At 43.9% G+C, this 21,201-nt stretch overlaps 1 protein-coding gene across 7 annotated transcripts in view; it reads right to left on the bottom strand.

Moving 5' to 3' along the window:
- pds5a (PDS5 cohesin associated factor A) overlaps positions 1–21,201 on the bottom strand; it is a 163,786-nt gene that overhangs the window by 59,575 nt on the left and 83,010 nt on the right. For all 7 annotated transcript variants that reach the window (XM_078399742.1, XM_078399715.1, XM_078399706.1 and 4 more), the window contains 5 exons: positions 20,940–21,055; positions 11,129–11,223; positions 10,219–10,364; positions 4,290–4,441; positions 1,494–1,607 (listed from right to left, as the gene is read on the bottom strand). In XM_078399742.1, coding sequence (XP_078255868.1) covers positions 1,494–1,607; positions 4,290–4,441; positions 10,219–10,364; positions 11,129–11,223; positions 20,940–21,055 — 623 coding nt within the window. The remainder of the gene's footprint in view (positions 1–1,493; positions 1,608–4,289; positions 4,442–10,218; positions 10,365–11,128; positions 11,224–20,939; positions 21,056–21,201) is intronic.

The raw sequence follows: 21,201 nt of genomic DNA, 5'->3' as shown, positions 1-21,201 counted from the left end.
ACTTTTTCAGGTGGTTGATTCAGATCATGATCACTTGCAAACAAACATGTTTTTCATTAAGGTTCCTCTGGCCCCTTCTGCCACAACCTCTCCCTACCCCAAACTATGGGGATTTTTTATCTAATTACATACCTACTGTTCTAAAGAGAACAATTTCAGCTACTTCAGTTCATGCAAGTGACCAACCTTGCTTGTCTAGATTTACTCTACTAAAACTTTCTGCACCCTTTCTGGAGCCTCTGCATTCTGTAATGGATTTAAATCATTAAGAAATTGAGCTGGGAAATGAAAGGTTTTTTCAATAAGTGCTGTATGAATCGAGAATGTTCTAACCAAATATGTGGTTGTGGTTGAGTATATAATATAATATAATAATAATATTTTTTTATTTGTCATATGTAGGTTGGCACAGGGTCAACCGGTACAATGAAATGTATTTGACAGGACAACGGGTCACCTCAGCAGTAATATTCCAAGGATAAATATTAAAAAATGACATTTGTAAGGTAAAAAGATAATATTAAAAATAGTTAAAAAGACAATATTAAAAAAGAATCAACATATATGATTTGAAATGTGTTTATGAGTTCAGAAGCCTGATGGCAGAAACTGTTCTTAAGTCTGGTGGTATGCGCAGCCATACTCCTGTATCGTCTGCCTGACGTTAACAAGGAGAACAGCCTGCGTGCTGGGTGGCTGTGGTCCTTGATGATGCTGCGTGCCTTCCGCAGGCACCGCCAGTAGAAAATGTCCTGAATGGCCGGGAGACAGTTGCCAGTGATGTGCTGTGTCGTCTTCACTGCTCTCTGTAGTGATTTGTGGCTGTGGGCAGAACAGTTCCCGTACCAGACTGTAATGCAGCCCGTCAGCAGGCTCTCGATGGTGCATCTGTAGAAGTTTGTGAGGATGCTGGTGTTCATGCCAAACTTCCTCAGTCTTCTCAGGGAAAAGAGCCACTGGTGGGCCTTCTTTGTTATTGTGTTCGTGTGCAGTGTCCAGGAAAGGTCCTCAGTGATGTGCACATCGAGGAACTTAAAGCTGCTGACCCTTTCAACCTCAGCATCACCGATGTGGATGGGGAGGTGTCCATTCCCCCGCTGTCTCCTGTAGTCCACGATCATCTCTTTAGTTTTGCTGACATTGAGAGAGGTTATTTTCTTGGCACCAGCTGTTTAGTGCCTTTACCTCCTCTCTGTAGGCCGTCTCATTGTTGTCTGTGATGAGGCCCAAGATGGTCGTGTCGTCAGCAAACTTTAGGATGCTGTTTGAGCTGTGCTTAGCAGTACAGTCGTGCGTGAACAGGGAGTACAGGAGAGGACTGAGCACACAGCCCTGTGGTGTGCCTGTGTTGAGGATAAGCAATTTTGAAGAGTTTTGAAAATGATACTTCAGGACAACAGTAAAATGCAGGAAGATGCATGAGCTTGCGAGAGTTGTTCTTTACTCCTGTTACTCTAATCTATGTAACACTAAAGAACTTACATGATACTCACTTTACTGCATTTGGGTCCAAGGAAGCATAAAGGTAATAGAGACACTTCATTCTTTCTTCGGTTTCCAAATTATGAGGAACAAGATATTGAGCGAAGATTTTTTCCACCAATAACCTAATCAAGAATGAAAGTAGCAGTTGTATTGAATACAAAAAGATCAATTTTAGTTTCTAAATACAAGATGTGCATATTATATATTATTTGATTTGTCACTTAAAAATCTAACCCAATTTCGGTTTCCATATCATCTTCCTGCCTCAGCACATGTTTTAATTAATTCCTTCCTGAATCTGTAATGCTCTTCCAACTCTGGCTTTTAAAGCATCATTGTTTTTTTATCTGTACACCTGGCAGGTATTATTTGAAACTCTAAAATTTTGGATTACCTACCCTAAACTGCTGTTTGCTTTCAAGATGCCTCAATTTTTATCATTTGCTGTAATGTAGCCATCCAAGGATTGGCATCAAATTGTTTGACAAGTTTCTGGTCAAGCACCTCAGGATATTATTTTACATGTGCTATATAAATCAAGCCTATGTTGAATTGAAAAGGGCACCAAATTGATAAATCAAACTAACAGTACTTTGAACATCCAGTGAATCTTAACTTGCAGTGAACTAATAGAGTATTTATTATTCTTAAATTGACTAATGTTACTTAATGTTTTAAACAATGCTTAGGCACTGAAAGACAAAATACCCAATCAACATTAAAGAACGCGGACAAAAAGATTAAATGGGTGGTACTGATTAATTAGTGGAAGCTAACCGAGGATACAATGAAACACCTTTGATATCCTCAAGATATTCCAAATGACTTCATAGCAAATTATTTGCTTTGAAGTGTATAGACTTGTAGCAAGCATGGAAACAAGCCCTTGTGCCTTGCAAGATGATAACATTGAAGAGATAAAGCAGCAGATGTTCTGGTAAGGTAATGTGGCCATCTGTTCTTCTTCCAAATAGCCATGACAATTTTACAACCACTTACAAAGGCAGGAAAGACCACAGTTTATCACACCATCTTAATAGCTGGGTCTTCAATAGTGACAAAAGACAGATTGCTACCACTAAACAAAAAATGTATCCACTGTGAATTTGACTTTAACCACTGTTTTGCTGACCTCCGAGTTCAATTTAATATTAAATCAAATTTATGCAACATTCTGCTGCACGGTAAACCACGTTATTCCAATAATCCCATCCATGTTGACATCTGTCTCTGAACAGAATTACAAAGTTAATTTACAAATCCATCCATCTCACCTTTTTGCCTATTTTATGTGAACACAGCAACATGTAGTCTGTAGTCTCTTTTTTGCTCTGGTTTATTTTCACCCACATGTTTAGACCGTAATGTTGTATCCTTATTGTTTTGATGTGGTTATGCTTTACTCTTAATTGTTAACTGTATATTTGTGTTGTCATTTGTGAGCGGAGCGCCAAGGTACATACTTGGCCAATAAACTTATTCATTCATTCATTCATTCATATGTCTATTCCCTTTCAAATTTGACCTACTTTGCAGCTTAAGTTGTCTTGTTGGCCCTGAGAAGTCAATCTTGTGCAGTACTCTGATGCATACATTCTGTTGTATATTAAATTTAACAAATAAATATTGGATTTGCATAACACTTTTCTTGAGCTCAGGATTTTACAGCAAATTAAGTACTCACTGAAGTGCAATCATTATGGTAATATAGGAAATGCAAATTTGCACCAAACAAGCTCCAAGAAACAGCAATAGTATAATCAAACAAAGTTTAAATCATTGATTGAGTGACTGCAGTGTTAACTTATGTTTCGTGCAATGCTAAGGTACTTTAAGTCATTAATTAAGTGGGAAGTAACAGAACACCGAAAAAGCTTGTCCATTCTTCAAAATATAAGGCTGCTCTTTACCAACTTTTTTCAAAGTAAGCATTTCTGCCATGCAACACTCCCTTGATATGTCCGTCCAGGTTCATGCACTCAAGGCTCTGGAGTGACACAAAAGATCTGACTCAGAGGCAAGTACACAGCTGACAACAATTCCCCCATGAATCCTAACCTAACTGCCATTCTTCTCAATAGGCAATATCCAAAAGTCAAGTAGAAATCTATTCACGACCACACTCCACTTTACAATTTCATCCACCTCATTATTATTAACACAAAAATACAACCTCTGTTACTTCAACTTACAGCCACTTTAGTTCTTTCCTAACTCTTGACCTCAGAAGACTCTTAGCCTGAGCTTCAGGAATGTCTAGCAATTGGCCATTTCGTCTCCATCTTAAGAATTCCTCCAATTCCTCTTTTTCTAAACCATTGCATTTTATAATGTTTCTCTAAGTATAATTTCACGCCTGGGGAGATAATATGGGAGATGTACCAAGTTAAAGTATGCTTGTGTAAATTGCTGCTCCTCCAAAGAAGAGAGCCCATATAAAAAAAATAATGATGAGTCAACACCAAGGTACATAAATAAATGGATGAAAAATAATTATACATCTTAGTGTCACAAGCCCCATTTTGCATTAAAAACACAATGTTAACCCCTAAAAAATCAATAGCTAAATGATGCAAATAACGTAGCAGAAAAATAGACCATGTAAAAGTCTAGATTTCCTGCTCAGATGGCTAATGGGGCAAAGTCCTAATTTAAGGTTTCCAAATAGGTTTGTATTAAAAAATAATCATAAATCAACCACTATAGAGTAATAAAATAAATTATATATATTTTGAAATCAGTTATGGAATCAAATCTTGTGCACAGATGCTATTTTGTAATTCAAAATATGGAACTTCACCTACTTGTCATCAATGCTGTTCTGGTAATAGATATGCAGGAGTTTATCTTTGATCCAATTCACTTTCTGAGCAGCCTCTTTCCCAGCCTCTGCATGTAGACAGTACTTTTTGTATAACTGGGCCAAGCCCATCATTGCTTCTTTCCGCACCCGCCACTTAAAATACAGAAGAAAAATTATTGTCAGTTGGATAAAATAGTGTGGACTCCTCTGGCTCTTTCTTCCAAGTTACATTAATTTTACTCTTTCTGTTGTAAGCTACAGATGAATTTCCACACCTCATTCATCAATTGAAATCCCTTTAATATTCTCCATCTGTGCAGAACGGCTCAGAGTAATAGGAACAGTATAACTAAGTCTACATCCACCTTCTCCATGCATATAAAAGCTGCATCAGAATCTTGTCATGCAACCAGGTTTACTGCTGCAATCTTCCGACGTTTAATTGGTTCAACAAGAGGAGGAATGAATGTGCGTTTGAGGGATAAAGTCACAATGAAGACAATAGGTGCAGGAGGCCATTCGGCCCTTCGAGCCAGCACCACCATTCAATGTGATCATGGCTGATCATTCCCAATCAGTACCCCGCTCCTGCCTTCTCCCCATACCCCCTGACCCCGCTATCCTTAAGAGCTCTATCTAGCTCTCTCTTGAATGCATTCAGAGAATTGGCCTCCACTGCCTTCTGAGGCAGAGAATTCCACAGATTCACAACTCTCTGGCTGAAAAAGATTTTCCTCATCTCCGTTCTAAATGGCCTACCCCTTATTCTTAAACCGTGGCCCCTGGTTCTGGACTCCCCCAACATTGGGAACATGTTTCCTACCTCTAACGTGTCCAACCGCTTAATAATCTTATATGTTTCGATAAGATCCCCTCTCATCCTTCTAAATTCCAGTGTATACAAGCCTAGTCGCTCCAGTCTTTCAACATATGACAGTCCCGCCATTCCGGGAATTAACCTAGTAAACCTACGCTGCACACCCTCAATAGCAAGAATATTCTTCCTCAAATTTGGAGACCAAAACTGCACACAGTACTTCAGGTGCGGTCTCATTAGGGCCCTGTACAACTGCAGAAGGACCTCTTTGCTCCTATACTCAACTCCTCTTGTTATGAAGGCCAACATTCCATTGGCTTTCTTCACTGCCTGCTGTACCTGCATGCTTCCTTTCAGTGACTGATGCACTAGGGCACCCAGATCTCGTTGTACGTCCCCTTTTCCTAACTTGACACCATTCAGATAATAATCTGCCTTCCTATTCTTACCACCAAAGTGGATAACCTCACACTTATCCACATTAAACTGCATCTGCCATGCATCCGCCCACTCACAACCTGTCCAAGTCACCCTGCAACCTCATAGCATCTTCCTCACAATTTACACTACCACCCAGCTTTGTCTCATCTGGAAATTTGCTAATGGTACTTTTAATCCCTTCATCCAAGTCATTAATGTATATTGTAAATAGCTGCGGTCCCAGCACCGAGCCTTGCGGTACCCCACTAGTCACTGCCTGCCATTCTGAAAGGGACCCACTTATCCCCACTCTTTGCTTTCTGTCTGCCAACCAATTTTCTATCCATGTCAGTACCCTACCCCCAATACCATGTGCTCTAATTTTGCCCACTAATCTCCTTTGTGGGTCCTTGTCGAAGGCTTTCTGAAAGTCGAGGTACACCACATCCACCGCCTCTCCCCTGTCAATTTTCCTAGTTATATCCTCAAAACATTCCAGAAGATTAGTCAAGCATGATTTCCCCTTAATAAATCCATGCTAACTCGGAACGATCCTGTTACTACTATCCAAATGCTCCGCAATTTCGTCTTTTATAATTGACTCCAGCATCTTCCCCCCACTGATGTCAGACTAACTGGTCTATAATTTCCCGTTTTCTCTCTCCCTCCTTTCTTAAAAAGTGGGATAACATGAGCTACCCTCCAATCCACAGGAACTGATCCTGAATCGTCCGAAGGCCGAGACGTGCTCTCTTCTTCCCCTCCATGCCGCCTAATAGGAATAAAATGTAGTCCTTTTGAAAAAGGGAGCATCATAACATGCTTGACATCAAAGCAGCATTTGACTTACTACGGCATCAAGACACCCTGGTAAAACTCTAGTCAATGGGAGTGAAGGGAAACTCTCCACTGGCTGGAGTCATACCAGCACAAAAGCTGATGGTTGCGAGTGTCGGAGACCAATCATCTCGGCCATAGGACAATGCAGAAGGAGTTCTTCAAGGAAGAGTCCTAGGCCCAAATATCTTCAGCTTCTCTATTAATAATCTCCATGCAATCATAAAGTCAGAAGTGGGGATGTTAGTTTATAATTGCATAATGTTCAATTCCATTCACAATTCTTCAGAAACTGAAGCAGTTCATGCCTACATGCAGCAAGACCTAGTCAGACCAATAGTCAGGCATGGAGTGATAAGTGGCAAGCAACATTCATGCCACGCATGTAGCAGCCAATGACCAGCTCAAATAAGAGAACCCAACCACTTACTCTTAAACAATTAATGGCATTACCATTGCCAAGTCTCCCACCATCAACATTATGGAGGATCACAACTAAACAGCCACTGAAACTTGTGGCGACAAGAGCAGGTCAGAAGTTTGGTACCCAAAGCTCTTCCAACCTCTATGAGGTTGTTAGAAGTGTGATGAAATAGTCCTCACTTGCCAAGTCCAAATGAAGCCCGCATCCCACTTGAAAATCAACATTACATTCAAAAGAATGTTTTACAAGAGCAGAAAACAACTGCACATCAGCAAGGAAATAGTCTAATTAGACAAAACAAAATGGGACGACCATCTGGATATTTGGGAAACAATACTTTTATTTCTAGGCTGGTATCCAGGGAAACCATTTGTGAAGGTTTTAATTCCATTTTGAGGACCAACACATTAACAGAGTCTGGGTAGGAACATTAAGATTACATTTGTGCACGTCAGATGGTAAACGACAGTATTATTAACTGTAATACTAGACCAAGTGGATCCGTTGAGCCCATTCCTCGTAGAGGGGGGACAGGGAAGGGGAGAGGGTGTCACTGAGTGAGCCCTGGACCCAAAGCCTCTCCTGTATTGGTGTAGTACCCTCAACCCCCCCACTCAATCCCCCCCCCTCCTCCCCCCACTGACCCACTCCATTCCCCCTACCCCCACTTGCCCCATCCCTGCCCCCACCCCCACCAGCCCTGCCTCCACCCCATTCCCCCCTCCCCACCCCACCCCCACTCTCCCTGCCAGCACCCCACTCTCCCCCCAACCCCCAATCTTCCCTCCTCCCCACTCTTCCCTCCCCCCCACCCCCACTCTCTCCTCCCCCCACCCCCACTCTCCCCTGCTCCCTACTGTCCCCTTCCCTCCCCACCCCCACTCTCTCTTCCCCCCAGGGAGGGAGGATACGGGGGGGTTGAAGGGGATGGAGTGGGGGAGAGGGAGGGAGGGGAGAAGAGGCAGATGGGGAGGGGGGGTAGAGGGGAAGAAGGAGGGGGGGAGGAGAGGGTGCTGCCCCAATGCAGGAGAGGTTTGGGCCAACGGGTCCACTTGGTCTTGTATTAAGTGAAACTGCAGATCACATTGTATTCCACTTTTAAACCGAAATCTCTCAAAATTACATACAAATTACAAGAAAATCACATTTATAAAAGTAGGTAAAATCAAAAGCTAAAAGAGATAGAATAGTTTACAAGAACAGCAATTTCTCTTCTTATATTTTTCTTAAGATTCAGAAGGTATGGAAGTCAATGGTAATGCCAACATTTATTGTCCATCCCTAAAAGCTTCCGTTTAGAGTCAACGGCATTTGCGGGATCGAATTGACACGCAAGGTAGACCAGGGAAGGATGACAGAATTCCTCTCCTGCAGGACATTAATGAACATTTTTAAACAATTTGGTTGTATCTTGGTTGCAAAACAGAGACCAGCATACTTTAAAAAAAATATCCTGATTTGTTTAATTACCTGAATTTTAGTTTCATAGATGTCTTGGTGTGATACGTGTTCTTATCTTTGACTCAATGATCCATAACACGTGCTGCTAGTCTACTAGGTTAGCTGTTTTCAGAGAGCAGTTCCTCGTCCCTCTCTTCCCCTCCCCCTTCCCAGATCTCCCACTGTCTTCCTGTCTCAACCTATATCCTTCCTTTATCCCGCCCCCCCTGACATCAGTCTGAAGAAGGATCTCTCCTGAGATGCTGCCTGACCTGCTGAGTTACTCCAGCATTTTGTGAATAAATACCTTCGATTTGTACCAGCATCTGCAGTTATTTTCTTACAGTTTTCAGAGAGCAATATTTTCAAGTCACATTGCTGAGTGACAGAATCCTTGGGGAATTTATGGGAATATAGAGAGAATGAGAGCAATGTATTATTGTAAAATAGTTACTTTGTAGTTGCCACAGGGTTGGGTGGGATGTAGAGCATGCTCCAGTTCTATGATTCCAATTGCAGTCATGGGCTCAATGTATATATATATATATATATATATATTATATATTATATACACACACACACACACATATATATATACATATAAATAAATACTAACAGAGGAAGACAGGAATGTAGCATGGAGGCTACAATCAGATCAGACATGATCTTACTGTCTGGCCAAGCAGGCTCGAGGAGCAATCCAGTTTTTATGTTAGAAATGCACCCATGAATGGAGTTCCCACAGGGCAGGAGATGCCAGCAGTCCCAGAGCAGCTGGCAAACCCATGCCACCTGTCACACAAATGATCTTTTCCATATACATAAGTCAGATATTTGTAAGCCGGGAACGACCTCCACTGGGATCCTCATAAATAGAACAGTCAAGGATTTTAAGTGAAGTGGGGAGAGAATACATGGAGTCAGAAATCGTGTGTTAAGCAACAGATAAACAAGATCATTTCAAGTATATGAATTATATTGAAAGAAATCAGAATGGGAGCAAAATATTTGAACTACAAACTGAAGACACAAATTAGCATTCATTATACAAATCGACAGAATGCAAGAAACTAATTAATAAGATTGTAGATTTTAATTAATTTTGCTGGGTTGACATGGCAATTGCTACCGTGGTTTGGCTGCAAGATGGTCAGGAAAAGGAACTGAAAAGAGAGAGATACAGGCAGGATAGAAGTAAGAAATGTAGAAGAATACGAGTTCAATAGAAGAATATGAATCCAAGAACAAGGAGGGACGTGGTGTGAGTGCAAGGAGAACAAAGAGGGGGGCTGGGCGGAGGAGAAGGACTATATTGAATACTTTTGTAACTTTGTCGGCACCCTTTACTCTTGCATACTTGCATTGTACGCAAACAAAGAATCTCACTGTACCAAGTACACATGACAATTAAGTATCAATCAATCGTGCAATGTCTGAAACAAAGAAAAAGTGCTGGAGTAACTCAGCGAGTCAGGCAACATGGACAGCGAAGTTTTGGGTTGGGCTGCTTCGTCAGACTGCTTGTGAGGGGGACAAGCTGGAAAATAGGTGGGCAGCTGGGACAACATGTGATAGGTTTGATTGGCAGATGGGTGGACAAAGACTAGAGATGAAAAAGGAGACATGAGGCTGTAAGATAAGGAGAAAAGAGGAATGAGATGTGAAATCAAAGGGCAGGATAATGGTGGAAGGGGAAAGTGATTTAAATGGAATTCAAAAGAATGAAACACATGAAATATTTTTTTTAATGGAAAAAAATGTTTAAAGGTCAGTTATAACACTTTTTTTTTGTGCAATGGTTTTCAGGTATCTACAATCTATGTGTAGGCTACAGAATAATTATTTCAGAAATAACACAATTTTTCTGTACTGTAATTTCTCAATTGCCTATATTGCCGTACTCACCTCAGGAAACATATATCTATGCTGCAAAACAAAGAAATAGAACATGGTACTTTTGCAATGATAAATTTTGCAATCTCAAAACCTTACCCTTTTGTCCAGTGTTCTCTCTCTCACAAATCCAAGTAGCTGGTCATTCACCAGTGATAAATCTTTCTTTCCTGCTGTAATTATTGTAACAATGACATCATGCCGGATTGCCTCTTCTGGATCATGTGATCGAACCTTCAAGTATTCTATTAAAAAGGATTTAGCACATACAATTACTGATTCAGGATGAATACATTTATTTTAGCGAGACATAAATTGCAGTTTATAATTCTGTTAACAAAATAATGAACAGTTCTGCAGACATGATTATGTGATGTGCATTTAAAATAAATGATACGGCTTTCAAACTGGTTAGAAAATTAAGTTCCATGCCTTACATAAGTCATTTGTTGCTGTAAAATATTCACTAATTTAAAACTTTTTTTTAGCTTATATCATGCAACCATGTTGAGCTTTTTGGAACTTTCCCCAAGAATAAGAAAGAACACTAATCTGCTCAGCTCCTTTAGTACAACCATGCCTTTGGATATAGCAAGCTTTCAATTACTATCTAAAAGCCAATTTTATGAACAAAACTGATCAATTAGTATTTGCAGAACTGTCCAAAATTATACAATCAAAAGTGCTTTGAAAATTCATATCAGAAACAGTACTTAAGGATGGTAATACAATCTGTTCAACGCTTTCGGATTCCACATTACTTAGCTTCCACTGCTGGGGTGAAGGTCTAAGATTTGGCCAAAGGTTCAACACAAAAATCAGGTACCATAGAAATACAATGTCTACCTGCCAGCTTCTGCAATTACCCCCTCCCACACACACTTATACAGATAGTGCTAGGTACATTTATCCACTCAACCTAGCCATGAAAGTTTTGTTTTTGCTTCAAATGTTGACACTGGAAGCAAATCTCCATTTCGGGTGATATTTTTGGACAAACACACCTCACCTGTAAGATCTTTGGCTAAATCTGGATGATTCATCAGACAATGGCTTGCAAATTTCACACATTCCAATCGCACAGGAACATGAATGTCATTAAATCTGTTATAAAGCACAAAGTAATTAATGTTCATAAATTAATAATGTAGGTTGATATCAAAATATAAAGCTGCAAAAGGATTTCCTGACTCATACTCATGCCCTAACCAATGAAGTCAAGCACTCTACCTCCTTTACCATTGTATCTACTCGTGTTGCCACTTTGATGTGCCGAAAGATGTTGGAGATCCAAATCCATAGCTTAAGAAAATAACTGCAGATGCTGGTACAAATCGAAGGTATTTATTCACAAAATGCTGGAGTAACTCAGCAGGTCAGGCAGCATCTCGGGAGAGAAGGAATGGGTGACGTTTCGGGTCGAAACCCTTCTTCAGAAATCCATAGCTTTCTCAAAGCTGTTAAGGTGCTTGCCATTTACTGTATACTTTCCCCAGAAATTCGACCTCCCAAAGTGCAACACCTCTCACTTGCTGGGATTAACCACCATTTCTCTGCCCATTTTTGTAGCGGATTGACATACCATTATTTCTTTGACAGCCTTCCACATTATCCCCAACTCCAACAATTTTGGAGTCAGATGCAAACTTGCTGAAAAATGCCATCTACATCCAAGTCCTTTAAAATATTTCACAAACACAGAGGTCCAGCACAGATCTCTGTAGAATTCCTTGGAGGATGAAAAGAGACTTCAGGAAGATTTGGATAAGTTGAATGAAAGGACAGGCATATAGTAGGTGCAGTCCAATGTAGATAAATGTGAAGTCCATTCATTTTGTTTAGAAAAAGGTGTATTATTTAAATAGTCATACACTGAGCAATAACAGTTATACAGCATAAAAACAGGCCGTTTGGTCCATCACGCACTAATCGGCTGAACCTATCTAACCTAATGCCATTTACTCACGTTAGGTCTGTAGACGTCAATGCCTTGACGATTCAAATACTTAAGCAGTGAGTATATCTGCCTCCAACATTACTTCTGCCTCCAAATGGCTCAGAACGACTCCTGACTCTCCGCCTCAACACCACCACAGGCCCAGTCACCCATGTCAGCGTGTATGCCCCGACACTGTCCTCCACATCAGACACAAAGGATGAGTTCTACGAGAACCTCGCATCCATCATCAGCAGCATCCCCAGCAAGGAAGAACTTGTTCTCTTGGGCGACTTCAACGCCAGAGTGGGCGCAGACCACGAATCATGGTCTTACTGCCTTGGGCAGTTTGGTGTGGGCAAAATGAATGAGAACGGACAGCGATTGCTCGAGCTGTGCACTTACCATGACCTGTGCTTTGCCAACTCGTACTTACAGACAAAGCCCCAGCACAAGATTTCCTGGAGGCACCCACGCTCAAAGCACTGGCATCAACTGGATCTCATCCTACTCAGACATGCCACCCTCAAGAACGTTCTCCACACACGATCCTATCACAGTGCGGACTGCGACACAGACCACTCCGTGGTGTGTTGCAAGATTAGGCTGCAACCAAAGAGGTTCTACCATACCAAGAAGCAAGGGAAACCCCGCATCGATGTCAGCAAGATACCCTCGTGCAACAGTTTGCAGAGGCTTTTGAGAGAGAACTTGGCACCTCCCGCCCTGGAGACTCTGCAACAGAGAAGTAGGAAACTCTGCGGGACACCATGCACCACACAGCCTTGGCTCGCTTTGGGAAGAAGATCTCAAAGACACACGACTGGTTTGAGGCCAAGTCGACCGAGATAACTCCCGTCATCGAAGCCATGCGCGCCGCCCTAGCCGAGTACAAGCGGTCAGCCAACGAGAAGAACCTGCAGATCCTCAGGGCTGCCAGGAGCAAGGCTCAGCAGACTGCCAGGTGTTGCGCCAATGAGTACTGGACACAGCTTAGTGAGGACATCCAGACGGCTGCCATAACAGGGAACATCAGGGGAATGTACGATGGCATTAAGAAGGCACTAGGACCAGTCCAGAGCAAAACAGCCCCCCACAAATCCTCCACTGGGGAAGTAATCACAGACAAATGCCAGCAGACGGAGAGATGGGTGGAACACTACTCCGACTTCTACTCGAGAGAGAACACTGTGTCCCCCTCAGACCTTGACTCCATCGAGTGCCTGCCGACAATGGATGAGTTAGATGGAGAACCGACGGTAGAGGAGCTCAGCAAGGCCATTGACAGCCTGGCCTCAAGCAAGGCCCCAGCAGCGGCGGGATTTCCCCTGACCTGATCAAGCACTGCAAGACTACCTTACTGCTTCCTTTGCATGAAGTCTTCTGCCAGTGCTGGCAAGAAGGAGCTGTGCTGCAGGACATGAGGGATGCCACGATCATTACCCTCTACAAGAACGAGAGAAGTGACTGCAACAACTACAGAGGCATCTCCCTCCTCAACATCGTCGGCAAGGTCTTTGCTCGGGTTATCTTGATCTGCCTGCAGAAGCTGGCAGAACGTGCCTACCAGAGTCACAGTGCGGTTTCCGAGCTGGAAGACATGGTCTTCTCCCTTCGCCAGCTCCAGGAGAAGTGCAGAGAACAGCGGATGCCCCTGTATATTGCTTCCATTGACCTCACCAAGGCGTTCGACTTCGTCAGCAGAGATGTCCTATTCAAGGCTCTCCCAAAGATCGGCTGCCCACCAAAACTGCAGAGCATGATAGAATCCTTCCACATCAACACGAAGGGGACAGTGCAGTTTAATGGCAGTTTGTCGGAGCCCTTCGACATCCGCAGTGGCATCAAACAAGGCTGTGTCCTCGCTCCCACACTCTGGGATTTTCTTCGCTCTGCTCCTGAAACATGCCTTCGGCACTGCAACAGAGGGGATCTACCTGCGTACTAGAACAGATGGCAGGCTCTTCAACCTCACCCACCTCAGAGCCAAGACAAAAGTACATGAAGCTCTCATCAGAGACATGTTGTTCGCCGATGATGCAGCAGTTGTGTCCCACACCCAGCAGGAACTACAGTCACTGATAGACGGCTTCTATCGGGCTTGCAAGGACTTTGGGTTGACCATCAGCCTGAAGAAGACGAACGTCCTGGGACAGGATACAGAGGCACCGCCTGTCATCACCATCGACGACTACGAACTCGATGCCGTCCATCAGTTAATGTACCTCGGCTCCACCATCACCGACAACCTCTCCTTGGACCCAGAGATTGACAAGAGGATCGGGAAGGCAGCTACAACTCTCACTCGCCTCACAACTCGAGTGTGGACCAAACCAAAGCTGACAGTGAAGACAGAGATAGCAGTCTACAACGTCTGTGCCAACAGCACGCTGCTGTACGGCAGTGAGACATGGACTACATATGCCAGACTGGAGAGAAGACTCAATACCTTCCACCTTAGAAGCATCCGCCGTATCCTGGGTATATCCTGGCGAGGCAGAGTGTCCATCGCCCAGATTCTGTCTAGCGCTGGCCTTCCGAGTATGTACACTCTACTCAGGCAACGTAGGCTGCGGTGGCTGGGCCATGTCCATCGCATGGAGGATGGCCGTATTCCAAAAGACATCCTCTATGGAGAGCTAACATCTGGGAGGAGAACCATCGGCCACCCCCAGCTACATTACAAGGATGTCTGCAAGAGAGATTCGAAGGTGCTCGACATCGATGTGGAGTCCTGGGAGAGCCTTGCAGTTGACCGTACGAGATGGAGAGGTACTCTGAACCAACATCTCAAAACGGGGGAAGAGAAACTGATGAACGCAGCGGCAGACAAGCGGGCACACAGAAAGGAGCGCAGCAACTTCAACAGACCAGAGACCAACACAAATGTGACCTTTGCGACAGAGACGGTCATTCACGCATTGGTCTCTTCAGCCACAAGCGACGCTGCTCTAGCCGTGGTGTGAAGCAAGCAGCCAACTAGGATGCATCACCCATGGTCAGCCATGACCGAGGGGGGCCTAAGAAGAAGAGTATATCTGCCTCCAACATTTAGATTTAGATATACAGCGCGGAAACAGGCCCTTCGGTCCACCGAGTCCGCGCCGCCCAGCGATCCCCGCACATTAACACTATCCTACACACACTAGGGACAATTTTTACATTTACCCAGTCAATTAACCTACAAACCTGTATGTCTTTGGAGTGTGGGAGGAAACCGAAGATCTTGGAGAAAACCCACGCAGGTCAAGGGGAGAACGTACAAACTCCGTACAGACGGCACCTGTAGTCAGGATCTAACCTGAGCTTCCGGCGCTGCATTCACTGTAAGGCAGCAACTCTACCGCTGCGCCACCGTGCCGCTCGGTTTACTTCGCACAGCGTTTTTCAGCCTCCCGTGAATAAAATTCCTCCCTCGGATCTCCGCGAAACACACCGCCCCCAAAATATCCATGCCCTGTTGTTTATTTTTACCCTCTGTTTAACTATCCCCCTCATAATTTTATAAACCTATATTAGGCCACCTCACTCCTTAGTCTCTCCAGTGAAAGCAAACCCCGTCTATGTAAAATGGGATTTGGGTGTCTGTAGATTAGTGTAATGGTGTCACTCATGTTATGTGTCATGCTTTTGTAGTTACACCCCTTTAGCTTTTGAGTGACTGCTGCTTGGGTGATTCGGGTTAGTGTAAGTGCAACGTGCAGGCGTGAGGTCATGCTTGCTATGTAGTTAATAAAGTCTTTGGATTATTATCTAGGTGTACGGCTTCTGTTATTAAACAGCCAACACAACATGGTGTCAGAAGTGTACGGACTTACGCCAAATTCTTTTGTTTTTCTCTTGTTTTTATCTTAGTTTGTTATTTTTCTACTTTGTGCGATGGCTTCTGCTCTCAGGAAACCGGAGATCTTGGTGTTTGATGCAGATCTCGCGGAACGGTGGCGTGTTTTTGAAGAGGATTTTTCAATCTACATCGAAGCTGCATACCCTACGGCTGTTCCTGCTCTTCGTGCGTCAATCCTTCTTAATTTGGCGGGCACGGAAGCTGCTCGTCGTGCCAGAAGATTTCACTATGCACCGGCTAGAGTTGATGCTAATGGTGCCCAAATTGCTGCGGAGTCTATCCGTGACCCTGAATGTCTCCTGCGTAAATTCCGACAATTATGAGTTACAAATCAATGTGAGCATTGAACGCCATAAATTATTTTCAAGGAATCAAAAACAAGGAGAGCCTGTTGAGTTATATGTTAGTGCGCTCAAGCATATCTCTAGTCGATGTGAATTTGGAGATATGCACGATAGTCTTGTTCGCGATCGTTTAATCCATGGCATACTGAATGATAAGGTGCGCGATGAATTAGTGCGAGAAGTTGACCTAACCTTAGCGGCTGCTGAAAACCGCTGTCGCATAGCTGAATTGACTGATGCTCACATTAAAACTCTGGGACATTCTGCTGCTCGTGAAATTAATGCAGCCAGCATGTCTTATCAAACTTCTCCGTGTTTATCTCAACTGCCAGTCACCAAGTTAAGATTGATCGATAATTGCTTCAACTGTGGAGGTTCACATGTCGCGGTTCGTGATCGTTGCCCTGCGTATGGAAAACTATGTCGGCATTGCAACAAACGAAACCATTTAATTAGGTGTTGTCGATCACGCAGTAACAGATTTCAAACGAGACAGTCAGTTAACTCGCATGCCCATGATGAAGGTTCAATCTCTGAGTTCTCACACCCAGTTCCCATGATTGTACGAACAGCTGGCGAAAGTGCAGAGATTGATATACATGCTTTGTCTAAGTCAGTGCACTAACAGCTAGATCCCAAGGTCGCATTGCTCATTAATGGTAAAACCCTTTATCTCAAAGTCGACTCGGGAGCGCGCTGCAACGTTATCTGTTTGGCTGTCTTCCAGAAGCTGAAAAACACAGAAACCTTATTTCCAACAGTTACATCACTTGTCTCATTTGCTGGAACTCGAGTACACCCCATCGGCCAAGTTGAGTTACGTTGCTGTCTCAACTCACGTGCCATCCCTACTGGGTGCTGATGCATGCCTAGATATGGGTTTGATCACATTCAGCCCTTCTGTCTGTCCTCTGACTACAGACTGTGATTTTACTCGTCAAATTCTGACACAATACAAAGATTTGTTTAACGATAAGCTGGGCAAGCTGCCTGTCAGGTACACAATTACCATTGACCCTGAGGCAATCCCAGTTGTTCGTCCAGCTCATAAGATTCCCCACGCTATGCGGGATCGTGTTCAAAGTGAACTTAACAGAATGGTGTCTCTGGGTGTGCTTACTCCCGTATCTGACCCCTCAGACTGGGTCTCCACAATGGTTGTCGCTGCTAAGAAGAACAGAGACGAGATACGGATTTGTATCAACCCCAAGGACTTAAACGCAGCGATCAAACGACCATGTTATCCCATGCGCACTGTGGATGAGATTGCTGCGCAGATGGCTGAAGCAACTGTATTCACGGTGCTAGATGCCAAGAGCTCATTTTGGCAGATTCCACTGGAACTTAACTCCTCTAAGCTGACGACTTTCAGCACTCCATTCGGACGTTATAAATTTCTTCGGATGCCTTTTGGTATATGTTCTGCCAGTGAAGTAAGTCAACAAGCCATAAGGCAGTTGTTTGCGGGCTACCCGTGCTCCATTGTAGTGGACGATATCCTCATTGCTGGAAAAACGATCAACGAGCACGATGCCAATCTGTCAAAAGTGTTGAAGCGTGCCGAGGCCATCCATCTCAAGCTAAATCCTCTGAAATGCAAGTTCAGAGTGAATGAGGTAAAATACTTAGGCCATATATTTACCAAAGACGGCCTCAAAACTGATCCAGCGAAAACTAGTGCTATCAACGAGCTTCCAGCACCCACAGACGTGCTCAGTTTGCAGAGATTCCTTGGTATGGCCAACTATTTGAGCAAATTCATTCAGGACTTCAGTGAAATTTCGGCCCCATTACGCCAGCTTACACACAAAGACACTGCTTGGACTTGGCACGAGCAACAACAGACAGCATTTGACACTCTTAAACGGCGGATGTTTAATGCTCCGACTCTGGCTTACTTTGACCCTAAACTACCGATTACTCTTACTTGTGATGCCTCACAACACGGGCTGGGCGCTGCATGTCTTCAGAATGATGGCAATGGCAATAAGCCTGTTGCCTATGCTTCACGCACCATGACTGACACAGAACAACGATATGCCCAAATTGAAAAAGAACTGTTAGTGGTTGTTTTTGCCTGCAAGAAATTCAACGATTTTGTCTTTGGCCACACTGTCACAATTGAAACTGACCACCGACCTCTGATCAGCATTGTCAACAAACCTATCCACACCTCTCCAGCGCGCCTACAACGGATGTTACTGCAACTTCAGAAATATGACATGGTGCTGATCCACAAACGAGGTAAGGACATGCACCTGGCCGATACTCTTTCGCGTGCACCCCAGAAGACCTGCGAGGGTCCGCCCTCGCCGGATGACGACTTTGTTGTGATGAGTGTGTCTTTTATCCCTTCGTCCTGCATGGAGGACCTGGTTGCCCACACTGCTGTTGACAGTACACTACGGTCGCTAACCTCCGTCATTAAGCGCGGCTGGCCAGACAAGCACTACAATGTTCCGCTGCCAGTCCGGCCCTTCTTTGCTGTCCGGGATGAGCTCGTGCTGCAAGATGGCATTATTTTAAAAGGACACAAGGCCGTGGTTCCTGCCTCGCTGTACCACCGGTATTTTAACGCTGTCCATGCGGGACACCCGGGTGCTGAAGCCACTGTTTCACAGGCGAGAAGCATGTTTTACTGGCCTGGCATGGCCGAATACATCACCGAGAATGTGGCATCCTGCGCAGTGTGTAACAGTTTGGCCCCTCACCAACAAAAGCAACCACTTCTTTCACATCCGGTACCGGAGCTCCCGTGGTCTACAGTCGCAGCTGACATATTTGATTGGCATGGCAAACAATACCTGGTGCTCGTGGATTCTTATTCAGGATGGTTCGACATTGATGTTCTCAGCAGCCCCACTTCCAGCGGAGTAATTTCAAAGTTATCTCGCCACTTTCCAGTCCACGGATCCCCGGTCAAACTGCTGACTGACAACGGCAGTCAATTCACCAGCCAACAATTCAGGGAGTTCGCTAGACACTGGAATTTTCACATCACCAGCAGCCCCGAATATCCCCAGTCTAACGGGCTGGCTGAAAGGGCTGTTAAAAGTGCTAAACAGCTCATGGAACGTTCGTACAGAGCAAAATCGGACATATTCCTGGATCTGCTTAACTTACGCAACATCTCCCGTGACCCCATCTTGGGTTCACCCGCTCAACGTTTATTGTCAAGGCAAACCCGTGCCACAGTGCCTGTAGCCAATCAGGCTTTAGTCCCACAAGTGTTTCCACCGGAGGAGGTTCAATCCAGGTTGCAACAGAAGCGAGACATTCAGAAACGATGGTTTGACAAGACAAGTAGGCCACTGCCACCGCTGACCAAAGGGCAGGTAGTCCGCTTACAGACTGACAGAGGCCATGACCGTATCGGAGTCATTTCTGGAATTGCTTCAGAGCCACGCTCATATATCGTTAGTGCCGATGACGGTACCTACCGGCGTAACAGGCGACACATCCTGCCTGTGAACGAGCCAGTTCCTCCTCAGTATAATCCAGATCGTACAAGTTCGCTTCCGTTTGCACCTAGTGGCACTCGCATGCTTTTGCCAGCACAACAATCCATGCCTGTAACAGCTCCTTTGCCTGTTCCATCTTCGCCTCCATATTCATCGCCTGTTCCACAGTTTGCTGCTTCGTCTCCAGGGACGTTGATTCAGGCTCCCTCGCCCGTGGAATCACCTGCTCTCTCCCCGTATAAGAGGAATGGAGATGGTCTCTATCGTACACGTGTTGGTCGTGTTTGCAGGCCGGTTGTGAAGTATCCGGACTATGTTTAACTTTCCTCCAGTTTGTCACTGATTGTTATACATGACGTGCTCAGTTTATGTGTCTGTATCGTTGTTGATTCTTTAAGAGGGGGGATGTAGATTAGTGTAATGGTGTCACTCATGTTATGTGTCATGCTTTTGTAGTTACACCCCTTTAACTTTTGAGTGACTGCTGCTTGGGTGATTCGGGTTAGTGTAAGTGCAACGTGCAGGTGTGAGGTCATGCTTGCTATGTAGTTAATAAAGTCTTTGGATTATTATCTAGGTGTACGGCTTCTGTTATTAAACAGCCAACACAACAGTGTCCTTGTACACGAATATTGAAAACAAACAGATTCATTAAGTAGAGATACATGGAATGGCAAATGCTGGGATCTTGACCAAAACATGTGCTGGAGGAACTCAGCAGGTCAGGGAGCATCCGTGAAGGAAATGGACAGACGACATCTTGGGTCGGAACTTTCTTCAGACTCAAGGCTGAGGTTCATTCGGTAGTTAAGGATGACCTTTGTCTCCACCTTATCACAAATTCTCTGTTGCCCCCAGTAATTCCAAACTGCACCCAAACCATCCCACAGTAACTTGAAACATAATCATGAAGGAGAAATTACTTTAAGCAATAACGGTTTATCTCACCACTTATGCTGTCTGAACTGCTAAGTATTTCTGAGACTTTTTTTAATTTCAAATTTCCAGCATCTGTAGTTTTATGATTTTTAAGATAATTTGATATAAAGTATCTTAATGGAAAATATTTACATCTACCAGCTATGTAGAATAACCACATGACGTTACCTGGTGATACATGGTCCCCTTTAGAACTATTCCTCACTATTTTTCTTCAAACCGGTGAGTGAACTTTTCAATGGTTGAACACTTCAATTAAATAACAAACTTTTAAGAAAAAGGTTAAAAAAACTTACCGCCCCAAGAAACACTGCCACAGGGGACGATTTTGTGTTGCAAGCTCCGAATCCTTGGCACCAAATAGTTTTGCCAAGAGTCGAACAACAGCCAGTCGCTCTTCACCATCATTGCTCTGGGAAAACAACAATATATTACACAAGAACAAACAATTCCTGGAAGACCGAAATAATCTACAACCAAAATCGTAAAATGTCTAACTTTGTGACATAAAGTTGTACACACGATTTAAGTTTGAAATGATCTTGTCTGTGGCAAAGA

The sequence above is a fragment of the Rhinoraja longicauda genome, chromosome 1, assembly GCF_053455715.1.
Source record: "Rhinoraja longicauda isolate Sanriku21f chromosome 1, sRhiLon1.1, whole genome shotgun sequence".
NCBI classification, from domain to species: domain Eukaryota; kingdom Metazoa; phylum Chordata; class Chondrichthyes; order Rajiformes; family Arhynchobatidae; genus Rhinoraja; species Rhinoraja longicauda.
Note: the sequence above shows the minus strand (reverse complement) of the source record. Positions and strands in the feature narration are given on the sequence as shown.